At 33.6% G+C, this 25,871-nt stretch overlaps 1 protein-coding gene across 1 annotated transcript in view; it reads right to left on the bottom strand.

The window, feature by feature from the left end:
* The window catches only part of bchs (WD repeat and FYVE domain containing 3 bchs), a 1,547,413-nt gene that overhangs the window by 758,178 nt on the left and 763,364 nt on the right, over window positions 1–25,871 (bottom strand). The window contains exons 21-22 of the mRNA XM_089597159.1: window positions 18,429–18,596; window positions 18,107–18,315 (exon numbers count right to left, since the gene is read on the bottom strand). Coding sequence (XP_089453285.1) covers window positions 18,107–18,315; window positions 18,429–18,596 — 377 coding nt within the window. The remainder of the gene's footprint in view (window positions 1–18,106; window positions 18,316–18,428; window positions 18,597–25,871) is intronic.

The raw sequence follows: 25,871 nt of genomic DNA, 5'->3' as shown, positions 1-25,871 counted from the left end.
CAACAATCACCACACAACCTGGGGCGCTTACTGGCCGCTTTTTTTATTGATTGAATGAATAAAATAATACAAGCGCCAATCCCTACAAAATGCGGAGCGCTTACTGGCCACTTTAATAATTAAAATGATAAATAAATAAAACAAGCGCTATTAACCACACAACCCAGGGCGCTTACTGGCCGCTTTGTTTAATAATTTAATAAATAAAATTATACAAGCGCCCATTACCACACAACCCAAAACGCTTACTGGTTGCATTGTTAATTAATATAAAAAATAGAATAACAGAAGCGCCAATCCTCACACAACCCGGGGTGCTTACTAACTGCTTTGTTTATTAATTAAAGAAATAATTATCGCACGTGCCAATCACCACACAACTCGGAGAACTTACGGGCCTCTATTTTTATTATTTAAATAAATAAAATAACAGAAGCACCAATTCACACAGAACACCGGGCGCTTACTGGACACTTTGTTTATAAATTAAAAAAATAATCAACGCAAGTCCCAATCACCACACATTCCGGAGCTCTTACTGGCCGCTTTAATAATTAAAATGTTAAATAAAATAACACAAGTGCCAATCACTACACAACCCGGTGTGCTTACTGGCCGCTTTGTTTATTACGTAAGAAATAATTATCGCACGTGCCAATCACCACACAACTCGGGGAACTTACGGGCCACTTTTTTTATTATTTAAATAAATAAAATAACAGAAGCGCTAATTCACACAGAACCCGGGTCGTTTACTGGCCACTCTAATAATTAAAATGATAAATAAAATAACATAAGCACCGATCACCACACAACCCGGGGTGCTTACGGGCTGCTATGTTTATTGATTAAATAAATAAAATAACACAAGCGCCAATCACCACACAACCCGAGAAAATTTTTGGTCGCTTTGTTGATTAATATAATAAATAGAATAACAGAAGCACCAATCCCCACTTAACCCGGGGCGCATACTGGCCACTTTAATAATTAAAACGAGAAATTAAATAACACAAGCACCAATCCACACACAACCCGGGGCGCTTACTGGCCGCTTTGTTTATTTATTAAAAAAATAATTATCGCAAGTGCTAATCACCACACAACCTGGGGCACTTACTGGCCACTTTATTTACTAATCAATTAAATAAAATTACACAAGCGCCAATTCCCACACAACCCGGGGCGCTAAATGGCCACTTTAATATTAAAAATAAAAAAAAAATTACACAAGCAACAATCACCTTACAACCCGGGGCGCTTACTGGCCGCTTTGTTTATTGTTTAAATAAATAAAATAATACAAGCGCCAATCCCTACAAAACCCGGAGCGCTTACTGGCCACTTTAATAATTAAAATGATAAATGAATAACACAAGCGCTATTAAACACACAACCCAAGGCGCTTACTGGCCGCTTTGTTTATTAATTAAATAAATAAAATTAAACAAGCGCCCATTACCACACAACCCAGAGCACTTACTGGTTGCATTGTTAATTAATATAAAAAATAGAATAACAGAAGCACCATTCCTCACACAATCCGGGGTGCTTACTAACCGCTTTGTTTATTAATTGAAAAAAAAATTATCGCACGTGCCAATCACCACACAACTCGGGGAACTTACGGGCCTCTATTTTTATTATTTAAATGAATAAAATAACAGAAGCGCCAATTCACACAGACCACGGGGCGCTTACTGGACACTTTGTTTATAAATTAAAAAAATAATTAACGCAAGTCCCAATCACCACACATTTCGGTGCCCTTACTGGCCGCTTTGATAATTAAAATGTTAAATAAAATAACACAAGTGCCAATCACTACACAACCCGGGGTGCTTACTGGCTGCTTTGTTTATTAGGTAAGAAATAATTATCGCACGTGCCAATCACCACACAACTCAGGGAACTTATGAGCCACTTTTTTTATTATTTAAATAAATAAAATAACAGAAGCGCTAATTAACACAGAACCCGGGTCATTTACTGGCTACTCTGATAATTTAAATGATAAATAAAATAACACAAGCACCAATCACCACACAACCCGGGGTGCTTACGGGCTGCTATGTTTATTGATTAAAAAAAATTAAATAAAACAAGTACCAATCACCACACAACCCAAAGCGCTTACTGGTTGCATTGTTGATTAATATAAAAAATAGAATAACAGTAGCGCCATTCCTCACACAACCCAGGGTGCTTACTAACCACTTTGTTTATTAATTGAAGAAATAATTATCGCACGTGCCAATTACAACACAACTCGGGGAACTTACGGGCCACTTTTTTTATTATTTAAATAAATAAAATAACAGAAGCGCCAATTCCCACAGAACACGGGGCGCTCACTGGCCACTTTGTTTATAAATTAAAAAAATAATTAACGCAAGTCCCAATCACCACACATTCTGGAGCCCTTACTGGCCGCTTTGATAATTAAAATGATAAATAAAATAACACCAGTGCCAATCACTATACAACCCAAAGCGCTTACTATTTGCTTTGTTAATTGATATAATATATAAAATAAAAGAAGCGCCAATCCCCTCAGAACCCGGGGCGTTCAGTGGCCGCTTTGTTTATTAATTGAATAAATAAAATAACACAAGAAACAATCCTCACTTAAACCCGTGCGCTTACTGGCCGCTTTGATAATTAATATACTAAATAAAATAACACAAGCACCGATCACCACACAACCCGAGGCGCTTACTAGCCGCTTTGTTAATTAATTGAAAAAATACTTATTACAAGTGCTAATTACCACACAACCTGGAGTGCTTACTGGCCGCTTTGTTTATTAATTAAATAAATAAAAAAACAAAAGCGCTAACCACAACGCAACCCGCAGCACTTACTGGTTGCTTTGTTGATTAATATAATAAATAAAATAACAGAAAAGTCAATCCCCACACAACCCGGGGCGCTTACTGGCCACTTTGTATATTTATTAAAAAAATTATTAACGCAAGTTCCAATCACCACACAACCCAGGGCGCTTACTGGCCACTTTGTTTTTTAATATAATAAATAAAATAACACAAGCACCAATTACCACATATCCCGGGGCGCTTACTGGCCACTTTGTTTATTGATTGAATAAATAAATTAATACAAGCACCAATCCCCACACAACCAAAGGCTTTCACTGGCCACTTTGATAGTTAAAATGATAAATAACATATCACAAGCGCAAATCCCTACACAACCAAGGGCGCTTGCTGGCCGCTTTGTTTATTAATTGAATAAATAAAATAACACAAGCGCCAATGACCACACAACCTGGAAAAATTTTTGGTTGCTTTGTTAACTATTATAATAAATAAAATAACAAAAGCACCAATCCCCACTTATCCCAGGGCGCTTACTGGCCGCTTTGATAATTAATATAATAAATAAGATAACACAAACACCAATCACCACACAACCCAGGGCACTTACTGGCCGCTTTGTTTATTGATTGAATAAATATAATAATACAACCGCCAATCACCACACAACCTGGAGGGCATACTGGCCACTTTGATAATTAAAATGATAAATAAAATAACACAAGCACCAATCCCCACAGAACCTGGAGCGCTTACTGGCACCTTTGTTTATTACACAAAAAAGTAAATATCGAAAGCGCCAATTCCCACACAACCCTGGGGCGCTTACTGGCCGCTTTGTTGATTGATTAAATAAATAAAATAACACAAGCGCCAATCACCACACAACCCGAGAAAATTTTTGGTTGCTTTGTTGATTAATATAATAAATAAAATAACAGAAGCACCAATCCCTACTTAACCCGGGGCGCTTACTGGCCACTTTGATAATTGAAATGAAAAATAAAATAACACAAGCACCAATCCACACACAACCCGGGGCGCTTACTGGCCGCTTTGTTTATTAATTAAAAAAATAATTATCGCAAGTGCTAATAACCACACAACCTGGGGCACTTACTCGCCACTATATTTATTAATTAAATAAATAAAATTACACAAGCAACAATCACCACACAACCTGGGGCGCTTACTGGCCGCTTTTTTTATTGATTGAATAAATAAAATAATACAAGCGCCAATCCCTACAAAATGCGGAGCGCTTACTGGCCACTTTAATAATTAAAATGATAAATAAATAACACAAGCGCTATTAACCACACAACCCAGGGCGCTTACTGGCCGCTTTGTTTAATAATTAAATAAATAAAATTATACAAGCGCTCATTACCACACAACCCAAAGCGCTTACTGGTTGCATTGTTAATTAATATAAAAAATAGAATAACAGAAGCGCCAATCCTCACACAACCCGGGGTGCTTACTAACTGCTTTGTTTATTAATTGAAGAAATAATTATCGCACGTGCCAATCACCACACAACTCGGAGAACTTACGGGCCTCTATTTTTATTATTTAAATAAATAAAATAACAGAAGCACCAATTCACACAGAACACCGGGCGCTTACTGGACACTTTGTTTATAAATTAAAAAAATAATCAACGCAAGTCCCAATCACCACACATTCCGAAGCTCTTACTGGCCGCTTTAATAATTAAAATGTTAAATAAAATAACACAAGTACCAATCACTACACAACCCGGGGTGCTTACTGGCCGCTTTGTTTATTAGGTAAGAAATAATTATCGCACGTGCCAATCACCACACAACTCGGGGAACTAACGGGCCACTTTTTTTATTATTTAAATAAATAAAATAACAGAAGCGCTAATTCACACAGAACCCGGGTCGTTTACTGGCCACTCTAATAATTAAAATGATAAATAAAATAACATAAGCACCGATCACCACACAACCCGGGGTGCTTACGGGCTGCTATGTTTATTGATTAAAAAAAATTAAATAAATCAAGTGCCAATCACCACACAACCCAAAGCGCTTACTGGTTGCATTGTTAATTAATATAAAAAATAAAATAACAGAAGCACCAATCCCCACACAACCCAGGGCGCTTACTAACCGCTTTGTTTATTAATTAAAGAAATAATTATCGCACGTGCCAATCACCACACAACTCGGGGACCTTACAAGCCACTTTTTTTATTATTTAAATAAATAAAATAACAGAAGCGCCAATTCACACAGAACACGGGGCGCTTACTGGCCACTTTGTTTATAAATTATAAAAATAATTAACGCAAGTCCCAATCACCACACATTCTGGAGCCCTAACTGGCCGCTTTGATAATTAAAATGTTAAATAAAATAACACAAGTGCCAATCGCTACACAACCCTGGGTGCTTACTGGCCGCTTTGTTTATTGAGTGAGAAAAATTAAATAACACAAGTGCCAATCACCACACGACCCAAAGCGCTAACTGGTTGCTTTGTTAATTGATATAATATATAAAATAAAAGAAGCGCCAATCCCCTCACAACCCGGGGTGTTTAGTGGCCGCTTTGTTTATTAATTGAATGAATAAAATAACACAAGAAACAATCGTCACTCAAACCCGGGCGCTTACTGTCCGCTTTAATAATTAATATAATAAATAAAATAACACAAGCACCGATCACTACACAATCTAGGGTGCTTACTGGCCGCTTTGTTTATTAACTGAATAAATAAAATAAGGAATAACATTTTGGAGCACTAGATGTTGATTTTGAAAATTAATAAAATTTATAAAGTAAACACGCGAATGCCCATCACCAAACTATAAAGAGCACTTTTTAGTTGCGCTTGACTTTTCTTATCATTTGATGCTTTATTCGAACAAATAATGCAATCAGTAAGTGCCCTGGGTTGTGTGGGGATTGGCGCTATCATGATTTTATTTATTATATTAATTATCAAAGCGGCCAGTAAGCGCCTCGGGTTGTGTGGTGATTGGCGCTTGTGTTATTTTATTTATTCAATTAATCAACAAAGCGGCCAGTAAGCGCCCTGGGTTGTGTGGGGATTGGCGCTTGTGTTATTTTATTTATAATTTTAATTATTTAATTAGTCAGTAAGCACCTTAGATTGTGTGGGGATTGGCGCTTGTATTATTTTATTAATTCAATCAATAAACAAAGTGGCCAGTAAGCGCCCCGGGTTGTGTGGTGATTGGTGCTTGTGTTATTTTATTTATTACATTAAAAAACAAAGTGGCCAGTAAGCGCCCTGGGTTGTGTGGTGATCGGTGCTTGTGTTATTTTGTTTATTATATTTATCAACAAAGCAACCAAAAATTTTCCCGGGTTGTGTGGTGATTGGTGCTTGTATTATTTTATTTATTACATTAAAAAACAAAGTGGCCAGTAAGCGCCCCGGATTGTGTGGGGATTGGCGCTTGTATTATTTCATTTATTTAATGAATAAACAAAGTGACCAGTAAGCGCCCCGGGTTGTGTGGGGATTGGCGCTTGCGTTATTGTTTATTGTATTTTATTAATCATTAAAGCTTGTGATACTGCTATTAGGCGCGTTGGGTTATTGGGTTAAATAGCTTAGGATTAATTTATCAAGTTATGGTGTATGAAATGTTGTCGAGTTATCTAGGGTTTTGCGTCTTGCTTTATATAGCCAATTTGAATTTTCCGCAAGTTCGGCAGTCATTTCTGAGAGCGCTGGCTGTACGGGCTTTTTTTCTAACACATACACACATACGCTAGCGCAGACGTGCATGCTTACAGCCTATTGATACAGTCGTGCACTTTAAGAACCACAAATATAAATTTTTTTTTTACAGTAACTTATCAGAAAATTGATTCTCATTAGTATTCCTAGAAATAGTTAACATTTTTTATTAATATAATTTGTATTCTAACATTCAAACACAATATTTTTATTATTTATTAATTCATTCCTATACTTAATTATAGTTATTCGACTTACAAGTACAGTTCGCTAAGATATTTGGTAAAAAAGACTTATTTACTCAATAAATATAGTCAGCTTCGTTTTTATCGGCTTCGGGTACTCTGCTACTCCACGTTAAATTCAACGCATTTTTATCACTGACTATTTTATTTAAATTTTCCAATGTATCATCATTCCGATTTTTTGGTTCTTCTTTAAATACTGTTACCGAGTCCCATACAAAAAAAGTTTCAAAACTATGTAAAGAATAAATATTCAATGATGAAAAGTTAAATTTCCTATGACTCAATACCTAAAAATGAATAGAAACTTAACTACAATTAATTATCAATTTCAGGGGGTCGTAACTGACAGGGTTGGAACTGATATTTCGAGCATTAAAGCTTTCGGATCGTCCGCGAACGAGACACACTGACTTTTCCGCTTATACAGTATCTGTCATTACTAATTAGTATAAAAAAGTACAGTTTACGTATCTGTTCAAGTAAACCTAGTGGCTGCTTTAGGGGAGGGTTGGAACTGACCAAAGTATTTTTACACACGAAAAAACGAGAAATGATTCCCTCGCTAGTCCCGGTGATTTTAATTTTTAGCAGCATTAGCCAGTGCAATTTTTTAGTGCCAGTATGTAATTCGAAAAATAAGCATGAGGGGGCGTTGCAGAACTAAAGTAAGCATTTTTTAAAGCTATTTCTATGCTGATCCTAATATTCATGTGAATCGAGAGAAAAAAATAATGCATTATATGTTCTTACTTATTTTCTAATAGCATGGATAATTTCAGTATAAATATAATCTGTGATACCTAAAGTTTATAATGTAGATGCAAATATTTCAGAAAAAAAGTTTATTTTGGTATGCGAGAGTCTTTTTTTTGAAAAGTTGAGTTTTGGAAAGTGGTCGGAGCTAACATTTTGAGGTGATTTTTGCAATTTTCTCCGTGAAAGGGACAAGATATCGGTTACATCTGTAAGTAATTAAGAACTCATAACATTTAACATGTCTTGGCACGGCAAGCATAATTTAATTTAGCTTCAAAACGTCATACGAGCTCTGGACACGATTTGAGCCACTTACGGCGGAGTCACCCATGTGTATGTACATGCACCCATAGCCATTTAAACAGACAAGACGTGGTGTTGCTAAGGATGTGATTACATAGAGTCTGGAAGTCTGCACACGAGACCGAGAAAGTTGTATATGGTCACTTGATCGGACATGTCTTTCTCTCATACTCTAGTAGGCTGCAATGAAGGTAACAGCCGACTGCCAGACTCCATGTAATCTCACCTTTAGGCAGTTATACTTACATACTTATTCGGCGGCAATTTTTAAGTATGCATGAACATTTAAATATCTCAAATATACCAATACCTTGTTGTCGTAACCTCTAACTTTGTGCGCCTTAAACGTGAACACCTTAATTTCCATACCTGAATAAGGATTTGTTATAAATAAATTAATTATCAGCAGTAAATTGTTATATTTGTTGAGTAACAGAGATGAGTTATTATTTGTACCGTTTTTACGGTCTTGATAGAGAAATAACATGTAAAAAGAGTTTGATTTTTTTAATAAATATTAAGTATAGATAACAAATAATGGATAATCCAAAAAAAACTAAAATTTTTTTTACCCTAACAATTAGATCTTTTTAAGTATCAAGTTAATTAACCAAATTTTTGAAAAAAATAGCTATATCATTGAGAAAGAAGTATTGCCAATTAAGTTTATCGTTTCTCATAAATAATCAAGCCCAAATTTGGCTACATAATTTGAAGCTCCAGGAGAAGATTGAAATCACAGACGATAAAAACATAATCTTATTTTCCATTTTTTAAAACCGTGTGTCATGAGTCAAAGACGCAATCAAGAAATATACTGATTTACGTATTATTCAATAAAAAAGCTATTTACAATAAATCGTGTAACACAGCTGTAATTATATCAACATAATCTAATCAATAAGACTAGAAACTCTAATTATTTGTCAAAGTACCCTGAATAATAAGCTGTAAACATGAGTCTAGTTTAAAGAGGTTGAATACAAATCATCGCCAATAGTTGAGGGCTTCAATTCAGTTTTTGATTCATTCTATGTGTTATACAAAACAAACGTCTTTTTTTGATAAATCTAAGCCATATAGTTATTAAGATATTTTAAAATAGAAGATAAGCAATTTAACACAGACTGTTATGGGAACAATTTTGCGACGTAAGAATAACATACTTTAGTGATAGTCAAAAAATCGACAAAAATTATATTTCGATACTTTAACTACTGCAGATTAATATGATTCTGATTTTTATTAGTATCCATACTCATTCGAGAGAAAATCACGATTATTTGAAAAAAAAATTAAAACTTTGGTTAGGTTTATAACATGGATACATGCATTTCACAGGAAAAATCTGTATTACGTTCTGTCGGTAATGCTGTGAGCTTCCCACACCCTTGACGCTGCTTCGCAACCCCTCTGAAAGATTGTATCCAACATTCTTAAGTCAGCGATTTGAATAGTTAATAATCATTTATTATTAAACAATATTTTGAGAAGCAGTAATATGAGAAAACATTTACTAAAAGCAATTTTTTAAGTAACTTATACATCACTTTAACGGCTTTCGTACGCATTTTCGTTGTCAATTATTTATGGTCGTAATTTCTTGGTTATTGAATAACTGTAAATTTGAAATGTTTAGATTCTTTCGATGCATACAAAGAAAAAAGACAAAAGCTACTTGAATAAATGACACATTTAGAATTTTTGATGTGTATAACTACTAAGTGTTGTATCGAAAAATTTAGTTGGAAAAAGTAACTTAATTTTTGTAATAAGATTAAAGAAAAAATTGATAAAAATTGCACCATAAAGTAGTTGAATAAGAGAAAAAAAAAAAAATCATCATAGATACAAGTCCTAAAACCATACTAAAAAAAAAATTTATTGCATGTGGCATGAATTTTTTGTATAAATCAACCTCTGCACACATTTATATATTTAAAACATGTTTATCCAAGCAACTTTAAGTAGAAATTGAGTAGGACTATTGAAGATCACTGCAGCCATGTTGTACATACTTTGATTTGATCAGGTACTTTCTAATATGAACGACATCGAAAGTAATTAAGTTTTTCGACATAAACATTTAAAAAATGGTGTTTTCCTGAAAAGTTATCATATCCCTATAAAAATCCCTATTAATAAAACAGTAAGGTTAGGAACAATTAATGTGTTGGGTTAATATTTTGTAAGAAATTTCTGAAGCTTTTATACACTGTCAATGAAATGGATTCTCCAACATAAATTTTTGGCCTTAAAAAGTTCTGCAATTGAAATATTAAAATGGTCAATTTTTTTTTTTTTTGGTACGACATACATTTTGTATAGTACTTGTAATATAATACTGTCTAATACTCGCACTTTAACAAAATTAAACTAATCTATATTGCAAACCTCACATTAAAAACTTTAATGCCTTGCTATGTCGAAAATCCATGAAAATATTAGGGCAAAAGTCAATATGACTTAGTTTGATTTTGTAAAAGTACGAGTATAAGACAGTATTATACTACAAGCGTCACACAAAATGTATGTTGCACCAAAAAAAAACTTGACCGTTTTTACATTACGATTTCAGAACTTTTTAAGGCTTTAAAGTGATTAGGAAGGATACTATGAATGGCCAGTGTATAAAGGCTTAATTCCTTACAAAATATTAACCCAACACATCAAACTTACCTAACCTTTTTGGTTTGTTAAAAGGAATTTTTATAAAGATGAAACTTACTATTTTCAAAACAGAAGCTTACTTGTAACAAAATCATTTAAAAGGGTGCTTTCTGTATACGCACACTTTAACCATTACTGTTAAAATAAGATTTATGTACATGGTTTTTTAATTATTTAATCTTTAGAAGAGAAAACTATTTAAACTTAATCATACTCTACTTAAAACAAAAATAATTATAGAAAATTTTTATAACATGTATACAAGTGCAACCGATTGCACGATAAATATTTATTAAGTAACTTAGCTGACTATAAGTTGATAAGTTGACACATCACAATAAGCCTACCTGATAGGGCAGGAAAAGACTAAATTTCACTTATTTTGTGGGAGTCTGTAAGTGTTTAGTGTGTGTGCTGTAGGGAGGGTGGTGTAAAATGCACCACTCAAACAAATTTATAATACATATAATAGTGTATGTGTGTGTCTATATTTATACAAAATTCGCTAAGTTCTTCAATAATAAATTTCTAAATCATCTGAAGGGAAAAATAAACAAATATTACAGCATACCCCATTCTTCTTACGATGATGTTAAATCTATCAGTGATATTTACTTGAATTTTCAATTCAAATGCTAAAAAGTTCCCGGCCAAAAAATCACGTTATTTATTACGTGACATTATCGAACTATAACAAATCATGTTATAAATCACGCAAATAATCACGTGATGTGCAAAAATCACGCTATTTATCACGTAATAATTAACGTGACATTATCGATTTTTAGCCGGGTTATCGTCAAGGCGTACCTTCACATAAGCTTAACATAAAATTCAAATAATTGCTCTATTAATAAAAAATGTTTGTATACCTGATAGCTTGCAATATCACAAATTACAAAAAAACTTAAATGCAATATTGAAGCAAAACTTTCATCTGAAAAAAAAATTGGAAGTTGAGTTTTCATATTAAAAATAACTTTTAATACCAGAAATTTATACTTTTCACCTTTTATTTTATACAGAAAGCAATTTTCTTTTGTTTTAGCGTTTTTCATGACTATTAATAAATTTGAAGTGCAAAGTTTAAGTACAATTAGATAATATTTTAAAAAATCACTGTTTTTGCATGGTCAATAATACGTCGTGTTGTTATGATGCAAAAGTAAAAATGAAATTAACATTGAAAAAAAAACATGACTATGATATAGAAATAACAAATATTTTTTATTGTATATGAAATTTTTTTTACTGTATGTAGCACATGGTCTAGCTTGGAGATAGGAGAGTAAACTTAATTAAGATATGTCAAACATTTTAATAAAGACAGAAAGAGGATTTTTTATCTTTCTGTGTTAAATACGGCTGAAAGATAGGTCCATAATTAAAATATTTTATAAGCTTGATAAATACTGTTCAATATTTGGATATAGAGCATGACTGTAAATCAATAAAAATCTTAAAATGCCAATATTTTGATATCCTTCAGATCTTCTCTTCAGGGCAATACAAGTGGAAGAATAACACACTATTACATTGCACGAAGTTCGCAAACATTGTGTGTTATCCTTCCTCTTGTATTGCCTCAAAAAGGACATCTGCAGGATGTTGAAATATTGGCATTCTCAGATTTTCATATAAAGACAGTCGTGCTCTATATCCAAATGTAAAGCAGTATGAATTAGTTTTTAACAAAAAAAAAGTGTTGGGAAAATATTTACTTGAAGTTATATTCTAGAAGCTTGTTCGCTGTTTTTTAACTAACTATAAAAAAGGTCATGTTACATTCTGACACATATTCATTGATGCATTTAATAAACTTAAGTTTCAAATACCTATATAGTATGATCGAATTAGCTGAAATGTCGGTAATTTTTCAAGAAATTCAGACTAAAACAAAAGACATATATTGTAGAGGACTCAACCAAGCAAATCGATTGTAATCAGATCAAACAAAAGATATTTTCCTCTAATGCTTCAAAAAAAATGGCAAAAATGGTAAAACACGATTTTTAGCGTCGGAAACGAACAGTCAGCCTTATAAAAAATAAAAAAAAATTTAGAAGAATGACGTACAATGAGCTTTGGGTGATTCCAATTGGTCCAGTGGTTTTCTCGCAAACACAAAACACCTCGTTTTTTGAGAAAATATTCATAAATTAATAACTCTATTTTGCATAAACATTAAGGGCTAAAATTAATTAGAGTTGTAGCTTTAGTGATCTTCAACAACCACACTAAAGTTAAACAAGATAGGATGGATAGTTTTTTCAAACTGTAGCTAAATGAAAAAAAAGTGGCTTTGGCGAAATGACCTAAAAAAAGTTGTTTACAACGTTAGATGAAATTTTTTTGCGCGATCACATTGTTTAATACTTAATCCACAACTTACCAAAGTGTCAAATTTTTTCAGTGTGAAAGTTGGTTATTTGTTCTCAAGATTGCGTTATTTTTGAGAGCACTTTCAGTTAGAACGTACTCGGCCGATAACACAGCAGTCAAGCTACAGAAAGGAAACGTGATTGATGCATAGGAGGTTACGGCAGCTCATTGCCCCTCACGCGCCATACTGCCATGTGCAAAAAATACCTATGCGGTTAACCTTTTTTTAAGCTACTTGCACACTGCGAAAAAATTTGATGCTTTGGTAAGTTGTAAATTAAGTATTAAACAATACAATCCCGCAAAAAATTTCATCTAACGTTGTAAACAACTTTTTTAAGGCTGTTCCGCCAAAGTACCTGTTTTTGAATTTAGCTGCGGTTTGCCGAAGTTATTCATCTGATCTTGTTAAAATTTATTGGGTTTGTTGAAGATCACTAAAGCTACAACTCTGCCAAATTTTAGCCCTTTATGTTTATGCAAAACAGAGTTATTAATTTTTGAATATTTGCTCAAAAAACGAGGTTTTTTGAATTATGTGGGAGAGCCACTGGAACAATTGGGATCACCTAGAGCTTATTTTGTTCGTTTTTTGCCATTATACATACATTTTTTTTTTTTAAGGCTTACTGTTGTAACTGTTTGTTGTTCGTTTCCGACTCTAAAAATCGTGTTTTACCATTTTTGACATTTTTTTTGAAGCATTAGAGGATAATATTTTCTGTTTGATTTTATAACAATCAATTGGCTTTGTTGAGTTCTCTACAATATATTTTTTTAGTTCTAGTCTGAATTTTCATTGCCAAAAAATCAATTCGATCACATTAATAACACTAGTAATCTCAATAAAGATTAGTAAACAGTTACTTTAAAATCCAACTGCTTGAATCTATATATATATACATGTTTTGTTGCGACAGAAATAGTTAAAAGCAATGAGATAAAAAGATTTTACTACCTTCGAAATGGAGCAGAATCTGTTCTGAGCAGCTTACAGCTGATGACTTTGTTGACAGAAGTAGCATTCGTAAATATGAGCTTTGTTTGTTAAAAAGTGATTGAATTTCACATAAATATTACAAATGTGCAGGTCAAAGATCAGTTAAAGAAGCATTTTACATAACGGCTGTCCCAACTATATTTTCTTGAACAAATACAGTTTAAAAAAAAAAATCCATTAAAAGTTTGTTACTAAAAAGTTGAAAAATATAATAATGGATTCTATTTTAAAGTATGTTTTAGAAGGCAATACATATATTATTAGTAAAAGATAAAAGTGCAGTAGAAATGCAAAAGAACATTGCTAATGATGACTTACGTTTAAAGATATTTTATGAATAATAATGCTCATTCAACTGATACAGTAGAATGCGTTGTAACATTTGATTGTATAGATATAGAAATGACTACTGAAAATTCCAATAAATATCTAAGTAACGATGGAAGAAAATGTGGAGATCAAAAAAGTATTTAGGATGAACTCTGCGATGACAATCAAAGCAATAGTGAAGATGTTACATCTAAATTTCTATAAGTGAAGGGCAAAACTCGTAGATTCGTTCTATACACAAATCAATTCAATTTTTGTTCATCAAGAACCAGCCATCGCGGCCCGAAAGCTGTATTTGCTTTTACTTACAGTATACTTTTCTTTTCAATCGTTAACTCGACGTTGTAGTATTAGGTTTCACCAAGCGATGTGTACGGAGTGGTGAACACCAAGCTGGCGTTGACCTACTGTTTGAGTTTATGTCTTTTGTCATGCGGTAGTAGCGTATCTTATTCGTCTTTTTATGTCACGTCCTTATGAAAGTATTTGTAATACATTGTCTATTTAAATATACCTTGACATTGAATTTATTCATCAAGGTAAGAATTGTGTTAATCAATTAGAATATTGAATTTTAAACTGTTTCATATAATTTAGTAATTGAAATGTTTTTGAATTGAGAAAGTCGATTTATTCAAAAACCAAGTAATGTCTTATCTAATGATTTGATAAATTTGATTTGCATTTACAATGTTTATACAATTTATAGTTTTCTTAACTAAACTTACTTCTATGATCGTTGGTAAGCTGCTATTTGCGCGCATGCAGTCGCAATATCTTACAAGGTTGACCGCAATGATAATCCTAATCCTACACGAGAGTACTCGTGGCGATGACAATAATTAGTCTGCTGCTTTTAAAGTCAGAACCCAAGTCGACGGCTCTTTCTTTCTTCTTCCTCCTTGATTTACTTTTTAGGCGAGTCTACAGTGGTCTGGTTTGCTCAAGCTTTTCTCACACAGCTTCGTCACCGAGCTAAGTCTTACATTTGCTTGAAATGCATGCTTCTAACACGTAGCTTAATCAGCGAACTAAGTCTTACATCCACTTGAAAGACGCTACAGAACTCACTCTCAAACCTTTACAGTTAATTTGGAGCACTTGATAAAAGACAAAAGTCGAATATTGCTATGTGCTACGAGTTTTTATACTTTTGCACTTGCGTCAGGTTGAGGATCTGAACGACCAATCAGAGCTTAACCTAGTCACTCTCGATTGACACGAGCACAGCCGTGGTACAATAATTACGCAGTAATTGATGGTTAAAACTGCTGATCTTTCGGAGTTGACATTAAGTACAAGTTGCTGTCGAAATTGTGTATGATATTTTTTTGTGGACATAAGCAGTAGTGAATACTGAAATTGTTAAATATTCACATTCTTGGATGTACCACTGCGAATTAATGTTGTAAGATGAGCACTTTATAAGATTGTTCTAGGTTGCACGCGTAGTTTGAGCTTCGTGATGGCAGCTTGTTTCAAAAGAAGTAAGTTGTACGTCACGCGATTGCAGAAACAGGTGTACCACTCGATAATTCGAGATTGCTAAGCTTTTGGTTTTTATAATTTCAAAACGAAACTCTGTCTTACGAAGTAATAAATATTAAGTGCATGACATGGGATGTCTAAAAAAACTGTCTATGTGTGTTGATGAAAAGCTATACTTTCTAGTATCTGTTGAAAAATTTATGGATGACAATAAAGATATTCAGTGTCATACAGATTTGGAAAGGTATAATAAAATTGTAATTGTTTGTCAAACCTTAAGAAACGCTACTTCTGATCTGTACTGCTTTTACGGTAGTAAGCCAATAAATATAAAACCTATTAATCAGTTTTTACGACTTTGATGATTTTAAGACAAAAGAAGATTTATAATAAAATAAGTTTATTGTCAATACTAATATTAAACAAGTAGAAAATACTTTATTATAAGGGTAAAATTTATGTCACTTCAATAGTCAAAAGTATCTCAATGGGCATCAGAGAAACTTGTGAATTTTTTAACTCCCAGTGACTTCAAAAAAAAGTTTTCTAACACAAAAGCAATTAGTGATGAAACAAAAATACCCATTAAAAGATCAGAAGCTCCATTAGCTTAGCAAAGCACTTTTTCTAAGTAGAAGAATAAAATCACAGCAAAAGCTCCAGTTTTTGCTTCTCTAGGTGGCAGATGAGTATCAGAAATGCATTCAAATGCAGTCACTTTGATATTTCCATTGTCAATAATGGCTTTCCTAAACTCCGATACTATCCCAGCACACACAAAAAATTCATTTTGTTCATTGCAAGCTTTCCTCAAGAATAGGATATTTATCCTTGTACATTTTCTATCCTTTACTGTTATTTAAAGGTGCATTAATCGACTCTAAATATCGTAAGCTATCATCGTAATTCAAATATAAACTATGGAAAGCATTCAAATCCTTATACATCTGAGAATTTGGTGTAATAAGCGCATGACTATTATTTCCTCTAAGGGTAGGTTTTACAAACATGTTATCGTAACTTATTAATCTGGAAATATGAAAAAAAACCTTTTAGACATTTCTTTGTTTGCAAATAGATCGTTTTGAACTTCGTAACCTTTAAACCGATTCTGCTTTTTTACCAGTTGTTTTGGCATTTCTTTTTTTTTCATTTTGCTGTTGGTTGCGTGTTTTTCCACTTTCCATAACTTACAGTATAACTTTGATTTATTTTATAAATTTTTAAACAGAAGAAAAATTTCATATAGTATTTAAATTATATGTCACGGTTTTGTACTCTCTGTGATGGTGATCGCCTCTGATGGAAGAATAGCCCCAATTTTTTAAAAACAGACAGCAGGGCCACTGTCTTTCGTGAAGAGATTAAAATAAATGTGGAGCCGTTCGTGGTTACACTACCTGGCTTAAATAAAGACATCTATCATACACTGTGACTATGGTAATAGATTTTATCCGTCCATAATGTACACAGAAGCACATAGTGTCATTTTTTTGGACAACAAGACGACAAGGAGAGCTGTAAGGTAAAAATGATGACTCAATGATTCCCTCTACTAGCATCTCCTAGACCTGTTCCTCGATAATTTTTGTACTTTTTACTGAACAAGGGTACAGGGCTAGGTAGAAGGGCTTGTGTAGCTTGATTCAGATCTCATTCTAAATGGTACATGTCTAATATACTTTCCCAGGGTCCAAAGAACTTTGTGTGCTTCTGCAAAAGTTTGAAAGCGTTTGTAGAATAGTTAGTTTTCTGAAAATCATAAGCTCTCCCACATAATTTTTCTTACCTGGAGCTTCAAGAACAACTACTGCTTTTCACCCTCAGATCGCACTTTATGCCCTTATCATTACTTTGTTTTCACAAGTATATAAGTAAATTGCACTTTTTGTTAAGGAAAAAATATACTCTACTTTGGCTTACATGTACAGCAACTGTGCGCTTCAGACGCTTAAGTTTGTACTTTGCACCGAAGAGGATATAGAGTAATAGTTCTTCTCTTAGTTAAAATCATTGAGACTAACGAGTTTATTCAAAAGAATTGTTATTAAGAACAATTATCAATCAGTTAATGTCCTTTATTTTTTACTTTCAATGAGTGATCTGAAAAGATATGTCCCTTTGTAGATACGAAAGGCTGTTGGTTATAATGAAAGCGATGTTTATTATTTCAGAAAGTTTTAAAATTTCTGTTAATTCATGTTAAATAGTTTTCTACATGTTTCTAATTTAATATGCGTTTCTGATATATTATTAGTTATTATTTCTTCTATGGATTATTGATCAAACATTAAAGTTTTATGTATGTCAATATTATTTTCATAAATACTATTATTATGTTTCTTACCTAAGTGTGAATCTATTTTGTTGTGATCCGTATGCTTCAACCAACCTGCATTACTAGTACCTTCCTTAAACTTGAGTAATAGATTTTCTACTGACAGAATGGCTACTAAAATTCTCAAGCCCCAAATAACTGTACTACTATGTAGTATGGGTTGAAGAAACAGTAAGATCCAATCGTACCCCAATACCTTTGGTACTTCTTCACAAGTACTTAAAGATAAACACATAAAGACACATATATTACTTACAGATAAAATATTATTCATGCACGTAATTTTATCATACACATGGTCCAATTCTTAAAATACAAAAATAATTATTACCTCGTATTAATTGTGGAGCCACTAAACAAAATAGAATGTAAAAGTTGAAGACAGCGATTTCGTAACAAAATTTTTTCCCCTTCACTCTCTCTATTTCCTTGTCCTTCACGTAAAACTAAATTTTTTTCTGAACTAAGAGGTAAAGTATCAACAATGAATTGACCGAATCTGAAATTATAAAATAACAAGTAAATAAAAATTTCATCCCTTCCGGTTGTTGATAGTTTTTTTTTGCGATCCAGATAAATCAACATATTTCAACTTTAAAATTAAAATACTTTTAAATACATATAACTATATCTAAGAATATATAGTTCTAAGACCAAATTTCGTCATTAACCGCCTCTCACTACGTCTCGTTTCCCATTGAAATTATGAACTTTTTCCTTAGCCCCCTTCAAAATAACGTAAAAATTTTAATATTTCTCCCTTATTTAAAGCCAATAGAAAATATTTCATTTTTTCGAGACCCCCTTACCCACTCAGCTGCCTCTCATAATTTTGAGATCCACCTCTGGTCCCCCCTCCAGCCACCCACTAGAATGGAATTATATTAATTATATATAACAAATATTACTATATTTATTAAGTTTTCTTGATTAAGTTGTGCCCGTATTAAATTTACATGTTTAATTAGTAACAATAGATGTGATAATTACATGTGTAAAATAAAAAATAGTAATAAAAGAATTGAAGTTGGTAATTCAATGGTGGTACAATACAATAAATCAGTCATTTATCCTATTGGCTACTATTAAAACGGCCCAGAATTGTCTCAACGACTCCAGCTATTATCAAGTTTAATGGAAAGGAATTTCTGAAACAACATTAACGGCTTGGTTTAAATTAAATGAATAGGAGTTTCCAAAGAAACATTAGGTACATGAATATTCTAGAATATTACTGTTTCAATTTGACGCTAACAACTTAGGTTAGAAGAAAAAAAGTTAGACGCTATTTAATAATAGGGCAACTAAATTTTCGTTGTGTTAACCAACAAGTAGTGTCACCCTGGTGTATTGAAATAAAACCCTAGTGGGCCTTAATCATGTGTTCAAACGTATAGCGCGGGCAACCTCCAATATGTTTTATTTGATTTTTATATTTAACTTTAATAATTATGTAGGCGATGGTAAAAGAAAGTTTATCAAAGAAGAAGATGTTTTAAATGCGTGTTACATTTTATTTTGTAGCATAACCTCTAAAACTGAAAACAAGATCAAAATATAATAATGAACCTTATTTTGAATATAGCACTCTTCAGTTCTGTATCATTAAAAATGTGCTGATGTAACAGTATATTTGAAATTGATTTAAAATAATAGATTAACTAAGTTAAAATTATTAGTTTTGCAACGTTTACATGTTTCGATGTTCCATTCAGCCCTATTATGCAACTACATACACAATGTAGTTGCTGGCCTTTTTTTTCAAAAGCTATAGCACAACTTTTATTTCATGGGGGGCTCCGAATAACTCACTTAATTTTAAAACAAGAGATTTGTTTACAGATTGGATCTTGTTTACAGTTTCAGAGGTTATGCCAGAAAATAAAATATGACTCATATTTAAAACATTTTCTTTTTCGATAAACTTTCTTTTACCATCGCCTACGTAATTAATAAAATTAACAATAGACTCAAGTAATATAAATTGGAGGTTGCTCGCGCTATACGTATGAGCACATGATTGTGGCCCACTAGGGTTCTATTTTAATCCACCAGGGTGGCAATACTTGTGGGTTCACATGACGAAAAGTGTTACCTAAAGGCTCTAGGCGTTTAAAAAATTTTTTTTTTTCTCGTTAATTTTAAATTGGGGGATTGGAGCTGAATCTTTCAAAAGTATGATAACAGTTAGTTATATACTTTACAGTACGTTTGGAGATACTGCTATTGCTTTAAGATTACTTCAACACGACTCTTAAATATATAAGATATTTAAGGAAACTCATAACGTTACGCTGCTTATCACAGCTCAGCCACGAGGTGTTCGCAGAAGCGAGGAGGGGAGACCGGAGAGGAGGAGTAAAGCGATGGAGAGCGGAGCAAGGCGTTGGAGACCAGCTTGAAAGTCCGTACGAGACGGCAGCGTAGCACGAGTTTTGTTACGGGAGCAAAAGGGAGGTTAGGTGCGCCAACAACGGTCGGTAAAGCAAGCCAGAGACAAGATCAACGACGCCCGAGTACCCGGAGAATTTCGATGTCACACGCCAGGTTGAGACCACGGAGTTTGGCTGGTGGGGACGCTCACCAGTTCCTCCCACAGGATCAAGGGATTCTCATTATAATCCGTCACCTTCAGAGTCTGCGTTAAAGCAAGTAAGTTAAGGAGAGTGTTTTTGCGCGCGTCTTTTTGTTTTGATTCACAAGGTCTGCCTGTCGTGTAGGGATCAACTTGTACGAGAGAGACAGCGGTCATGTAGATCAGTTAATTTTATATGATTCCCCGTTGCAGTATACACACACCCACATAGATATTGATATAGATATAAATTTGTATTCTTTCAACCTTTAATATCTGCTATTCTTTTCACTTAACTAGGAACGTTCTAGTATTGAATTATTGGTTCTGTATATGTGTGTATTGTACCCAACTCGAGAATTCCGTGTTCCCGTACTTCTGCATATAATTAGATTTTCAGTGTTGCCTCTAGTCCTTGGTGTGCATGCTCTACGGGAATGTTGCCGTAATCCTGAGGCACCTGACTACACCTACACAGTGATAGAGGCTTACAAGCAGGTAAATCGACCTACGGGATCAACGAGGAGTGGCGACGAGGGTTTTCGGGTCTAGCCGCCCGATCGAGATGCAACTTGGTGGATCATGAGGTCACGTCCTGTTTCTGATGTTATTTCCCCTCCCCCCCGCGCACCCCGTTACATGCTATATCGATTGTATTTTATATTACATAATAATATTTCATGAATGGTTCAGGATGTGCTCGAAAAACATTTTTGTAAAAATACTAACTTTTCATTTTTTGTTAAAAAAAGAGAAAAGTTATAACTATGGCTTCGACGGAAATTGCTTTAATTTTGTTATCTTAAGAGATGACAAGACATAGAATGTTTTGGTTACGATTAGATTTAAATAACATTCAAATTTTTTTTAGAATACGAATCTAATGAAAAAAAAAATAACGAGAAGTAAATGTGACTATTTAGGATGAACCTTAAAAGATCCATAAAAATCTTTGGAAATAGTGAATAAGACTTTAAAAGATTTATATGGTAACAATTTTCCATTCGGTGAAAACTTCTTTATTTAGGGAGACAAATTAAGACATTAGAAACAGAACCATAAAGTGTTTTAAAATGTCTCAGGGATGAAAAACAGATAAAATTTGTGACGAAATTCATGGGGATGGTAAAAATAGCTGCCTTAACATAGTAATCCTAACAACTTATAACAAACTATTATATATTTTAGGTAATAAAATGTTTAATTTTATTAAGAAAACAGAAAATACTTATACCGTATAGATTGTGCGAAATTAAAAGGTACTGACAGCAGTGATGATGGAATTTACATACAGGCTTCGATAAAAAGTCAAAATAACATACATTAAGGATTACCACCACATGTTTTAAATTTTAAACTAGATGCTGTTATGTTGATAAGAAGCTTGAGTATATTTGATGGCTTGTGCTGTGACACTATACTTCATATGAGAAAACTATTTAAATATAATTTAAAAGTAGGAATAATAACTACTGGTATTAGTACTGAAATGTAAGAATCCTGAAAATGTATTTACACAAAATGATTTGGAAAATCAATTAAACATTTTAAATATTGTACGGCAAGGAATTTTTTATCGTTAATAAATTTTTTTTTTTTTTGTCAAAGTTCATACCTTAAAATTTTCTATTTTTTCTCTAGAAAATTTAGTTTAAAATACTATAAAATGCATTTTAAAAATTAGACTTCTAACAAGTCAAAATGCACAAACAATCACGACACTGTATTTATAAGGTTCTGTCTCTAAAAAAATACAGAAATACACATCACAAAACTTTTATATGTTTCTTATAATTTTTAATTTTATCCTCAAAGTCTTTAAGTTTAATAAGACATTAACTTCACAACATTAAAAAATAGAAAAGCCTATAAATTGGTATTCAAAATTCTTTCATTGTAAAAATCGTCGTAAATTTTTAAACGCAAATTTAGAATACCAAAAATTTTATAATTTTATTTTCTGTGACAAATACCCTATTAATGCTATAAAATTGTTTCTGTCGTTGTCAGAATAACTTGAGACGAAGTCATTGGTATAGAACGTGTAATTTTCAATATATTGTATTTGTTAAACTTATTTTCAATAAACTTTAGCAATCATATTTGCTAAAAAGTAATTGCAGGATAATTTTCCCTACTGATTAATAAATATTTTAATTTACATTCTTATACACCAACGTACCATGTTCTATCACAAAAAAAGCCTTTATAATAAAATGTTTATCTCTGATTACTCTAATTTGAAGTATGTGTTGTATTGACCATGTAATAAAATAAAAGTATATGAAACTATATGTTTTATGTATGGTTGAAGTTTAACAGGAGATTGGAAACATCATCAATAGAAGTAGAATGGACTGTGTTTAGATGAGGACTCATTTCTTCTCCTCTCGTACTGTTCGCCGCGAGCTAAGTGAAAGTGTAATTTGTAATAGTCAAAGTTAAAGTGATTAATCGATAGGTCGTATAAAAAAATAAAACAATGCAAATAATATTAATTGAAGTTTATTTCCGTGCATAACGCACAAGTTTGCTTGTTTAGTAAAATAACGGAGTAAAATATTGTAACTAGAATCATTAAGAAAAAAAGCGACAGCATCAATTTTTTCTTTCATTCTTCCTGGCAATACAGCCCTCAGCTAAATCCTACAGTCCATTAAACTGATGCTTGAAGGATGAAGAGTATTTCGCTATCCCAAAAAATTCTTTCGAGCCAGATAGACAGAAGAAGGAGAAGGTGTGCCGTGCAAACGAGCATAAGTTCGTAGTAAGCTATCTTAAAGCTGCACTGGTGCACGTGCGCACCAAGAACAAGGAATGTGCCACGTGGCTCATCAAGTAGTGCCTGGTCAGCTACTGTGTGATTTAACGAGAGTGTGTGCGTCGGAAAAATTTACGTTTCTCTTTCTCTCTCTCTCTCTCTCTCTCTCTCTCTCTCTCTCTCTCTCTCTCGAGCTTGTTAACATCGAACTCTTGGTCTATAAACTCATGGCTTTTGGATTTTCTCTGCCAGCCACGGGATGGATTCGGAGCTTTCTGACTGGCAGATCTCAGTCTTTCATTTCCTCAGATGGTTCTTGTTCCCGTCCAGTCTCTAGGATGGCGGGTGTGCCGCAGGGGTGCCTGCTCAGCCCGTGCATTGCTGTTCGCCCTTTTTATCAACTACGCACCTTTGGTCCTTCGCTACTGCTCCTACCATATGTATGCGGACGACTTTACACTCTGGAGGAGCGGATCCCATGATGAGGTCGTTCGTATAGTTGGTGAGGCTAACTTTGACCTTGAGGCTCTGTCGAGGTAGGCCCTTTCAAATTTCCTGCATATCAAGCCTGAAAAGTCGCAGGCTACTTGGATTGCTACCAGAAACTTCATTACTAATTTGGATCTGGAACGTCTGCCTGTACTGCGTGTTGATGCTCGTAGTATCGAATATGGAAGCGTTCTTAAGATACTGGAAGTACTCATTGACAGCACGCTGTCTGGCTTTTATTAGACCAACGCCACGATTCGCAAGTGTTTTGCGGCCCTTATGTGGTTGCGTAAATGTCGTAATTTTCTGCCTTGTACGGTGCGGCTTACTCTGATCAAGGTCCTAATATTCCCCGACTACTGCCCTGGTCTTTTCCTTGACCTCTCACTTGAGCTTCGGACTAAGTTGCGCCAATGTAAGAACGCTGCATTGCGCTTCGTCACTGGTACCAGGATTTACGAGCACATTACCCCTGTATACAGGCAGCTCCGAGTACTTGGCTACGGGGATAATCGTGATTAATAGTGTCTGCGTCTGCTTGCTGATGTACTCTGTTGTGGTGAGCCGCGCTACCTGCGGGAGTGTTTGCGATTTGTCTCCGTTGACGGTCCGGGGTCAAAGAGACGTTCCAAAATAGACCTAATTATTCCCCACGCACGCACCGAATGTTTCAAGCACTCCTTCACTGTCTACACCTCAAGGCTATGGAATGACTTGCCCGTCGTCTTGAGGAGGCGGGCCGGAAGCCATCAATTCAGGATACATTTACGGGAGAATTTCTTCTCAGTGTTGATTGACCTTCAGTGACTATACTGTGCTTAACGTGTGCTCTCTTTAACTGAGATCTACTTCACGAACTTGTTAACTCACCAATTCCCACTATCAGCTTAATTTTGTCCAGCCCTTGTTCACAATTTGTTTTTGTATACGTGACCGCTTTTTAAATTTAGTATAACATTAATCTTACACTGTTTTAGCTCGACATATTTTACTTTCTTTTTATTTGTTATTACTATTATTATTATTATCATAATTATTATTATTTTTTTTTTCCAATTTAATATTTCTAAGTGTTATGTATGTTATTGTTTTTATATACTGATCATATTACGTACGTTATTTATATCTTAATTTGCTCATGTGATCTGTGCTCCAGCCTATAGCTATGCTGTTATTTTAAGCTACCTGTACTGTTTGTAAATATGTTGTCTGATACTATATACGGCCCCTGAGCCCTTAGTACTAAATAAAAAATTCAATTCAATTCAATTTTCTCTCAGCATTGAGCATTTAAAAATTCCAAAAATTGTACGCGGTAAATCGGTAATTAAATAATATTATATATATTGTATTATTTTTTATCACAATAACCTTAGAAATGTACTCATTGAAGTTTGCTATATGGACTCAGGTCCTTGGCGTAAAATAAACAATATCTACCTCTCTCTCTCTCTCTCCTTCTCTCTCTCTCTCTCTCTCTCTCTCTCTCTCTCTCTGTCTCTCTCATGTGCTCCGAGAAAAAAGCAGAAGTTGCCCGTGTCGAAAATAGCAAATCAGTCATCGACTTAAGCAATGTAGATTAACATCATTGTTAATAATATGAACTTTATACGTTTGGAACTCTAGTCATTTTTCAACTGTCAAGAAGGTTTACGAATAGCAAGAATATAACAACGAGTTGGCGTTCATGAGTAACATTAGTGTTGCGAAAGTACATTGCGAGATTTTGGAAATTCAAATGGGTTAGAGGCATTATGAACAATTACTTTAATTTCAATACTTTATAATAAGGGTCTGTTATTACTTAAAATTTGTCAAGATTTTTCAGATTTTCTCTAAGTTTATAATTTATAATCACCGCAAAAAAATTTTTTCTTACCTCAGAATTTATTAACAAAATTGTGTATATAGGGTTCTGCTACATTCACTGAAATTTAATTAGCAACAAT

Source organism: Copidosoma floridanum, unplaced genomic scaffold (assembly GCF_036245765.1).
Source record: "Copidosoma floridanum isolate Cflo_tuat_1 unplaced genomic scaffold, Cflo_Japanese_pri ptg000030l, whole genome shotgun sequence".
Classification (NCBI taxonomy): Eukaryota; Metazoa; Arthropoda; class Insecta; order Hymenoptera; family Encyrtidae; genus Copidosoma; species Copidosoma floridanum.
Note: the sequence above shows the minus strand (reverse complement) of the source record. Positions and strands in the feature narration are given on the sequence as shown.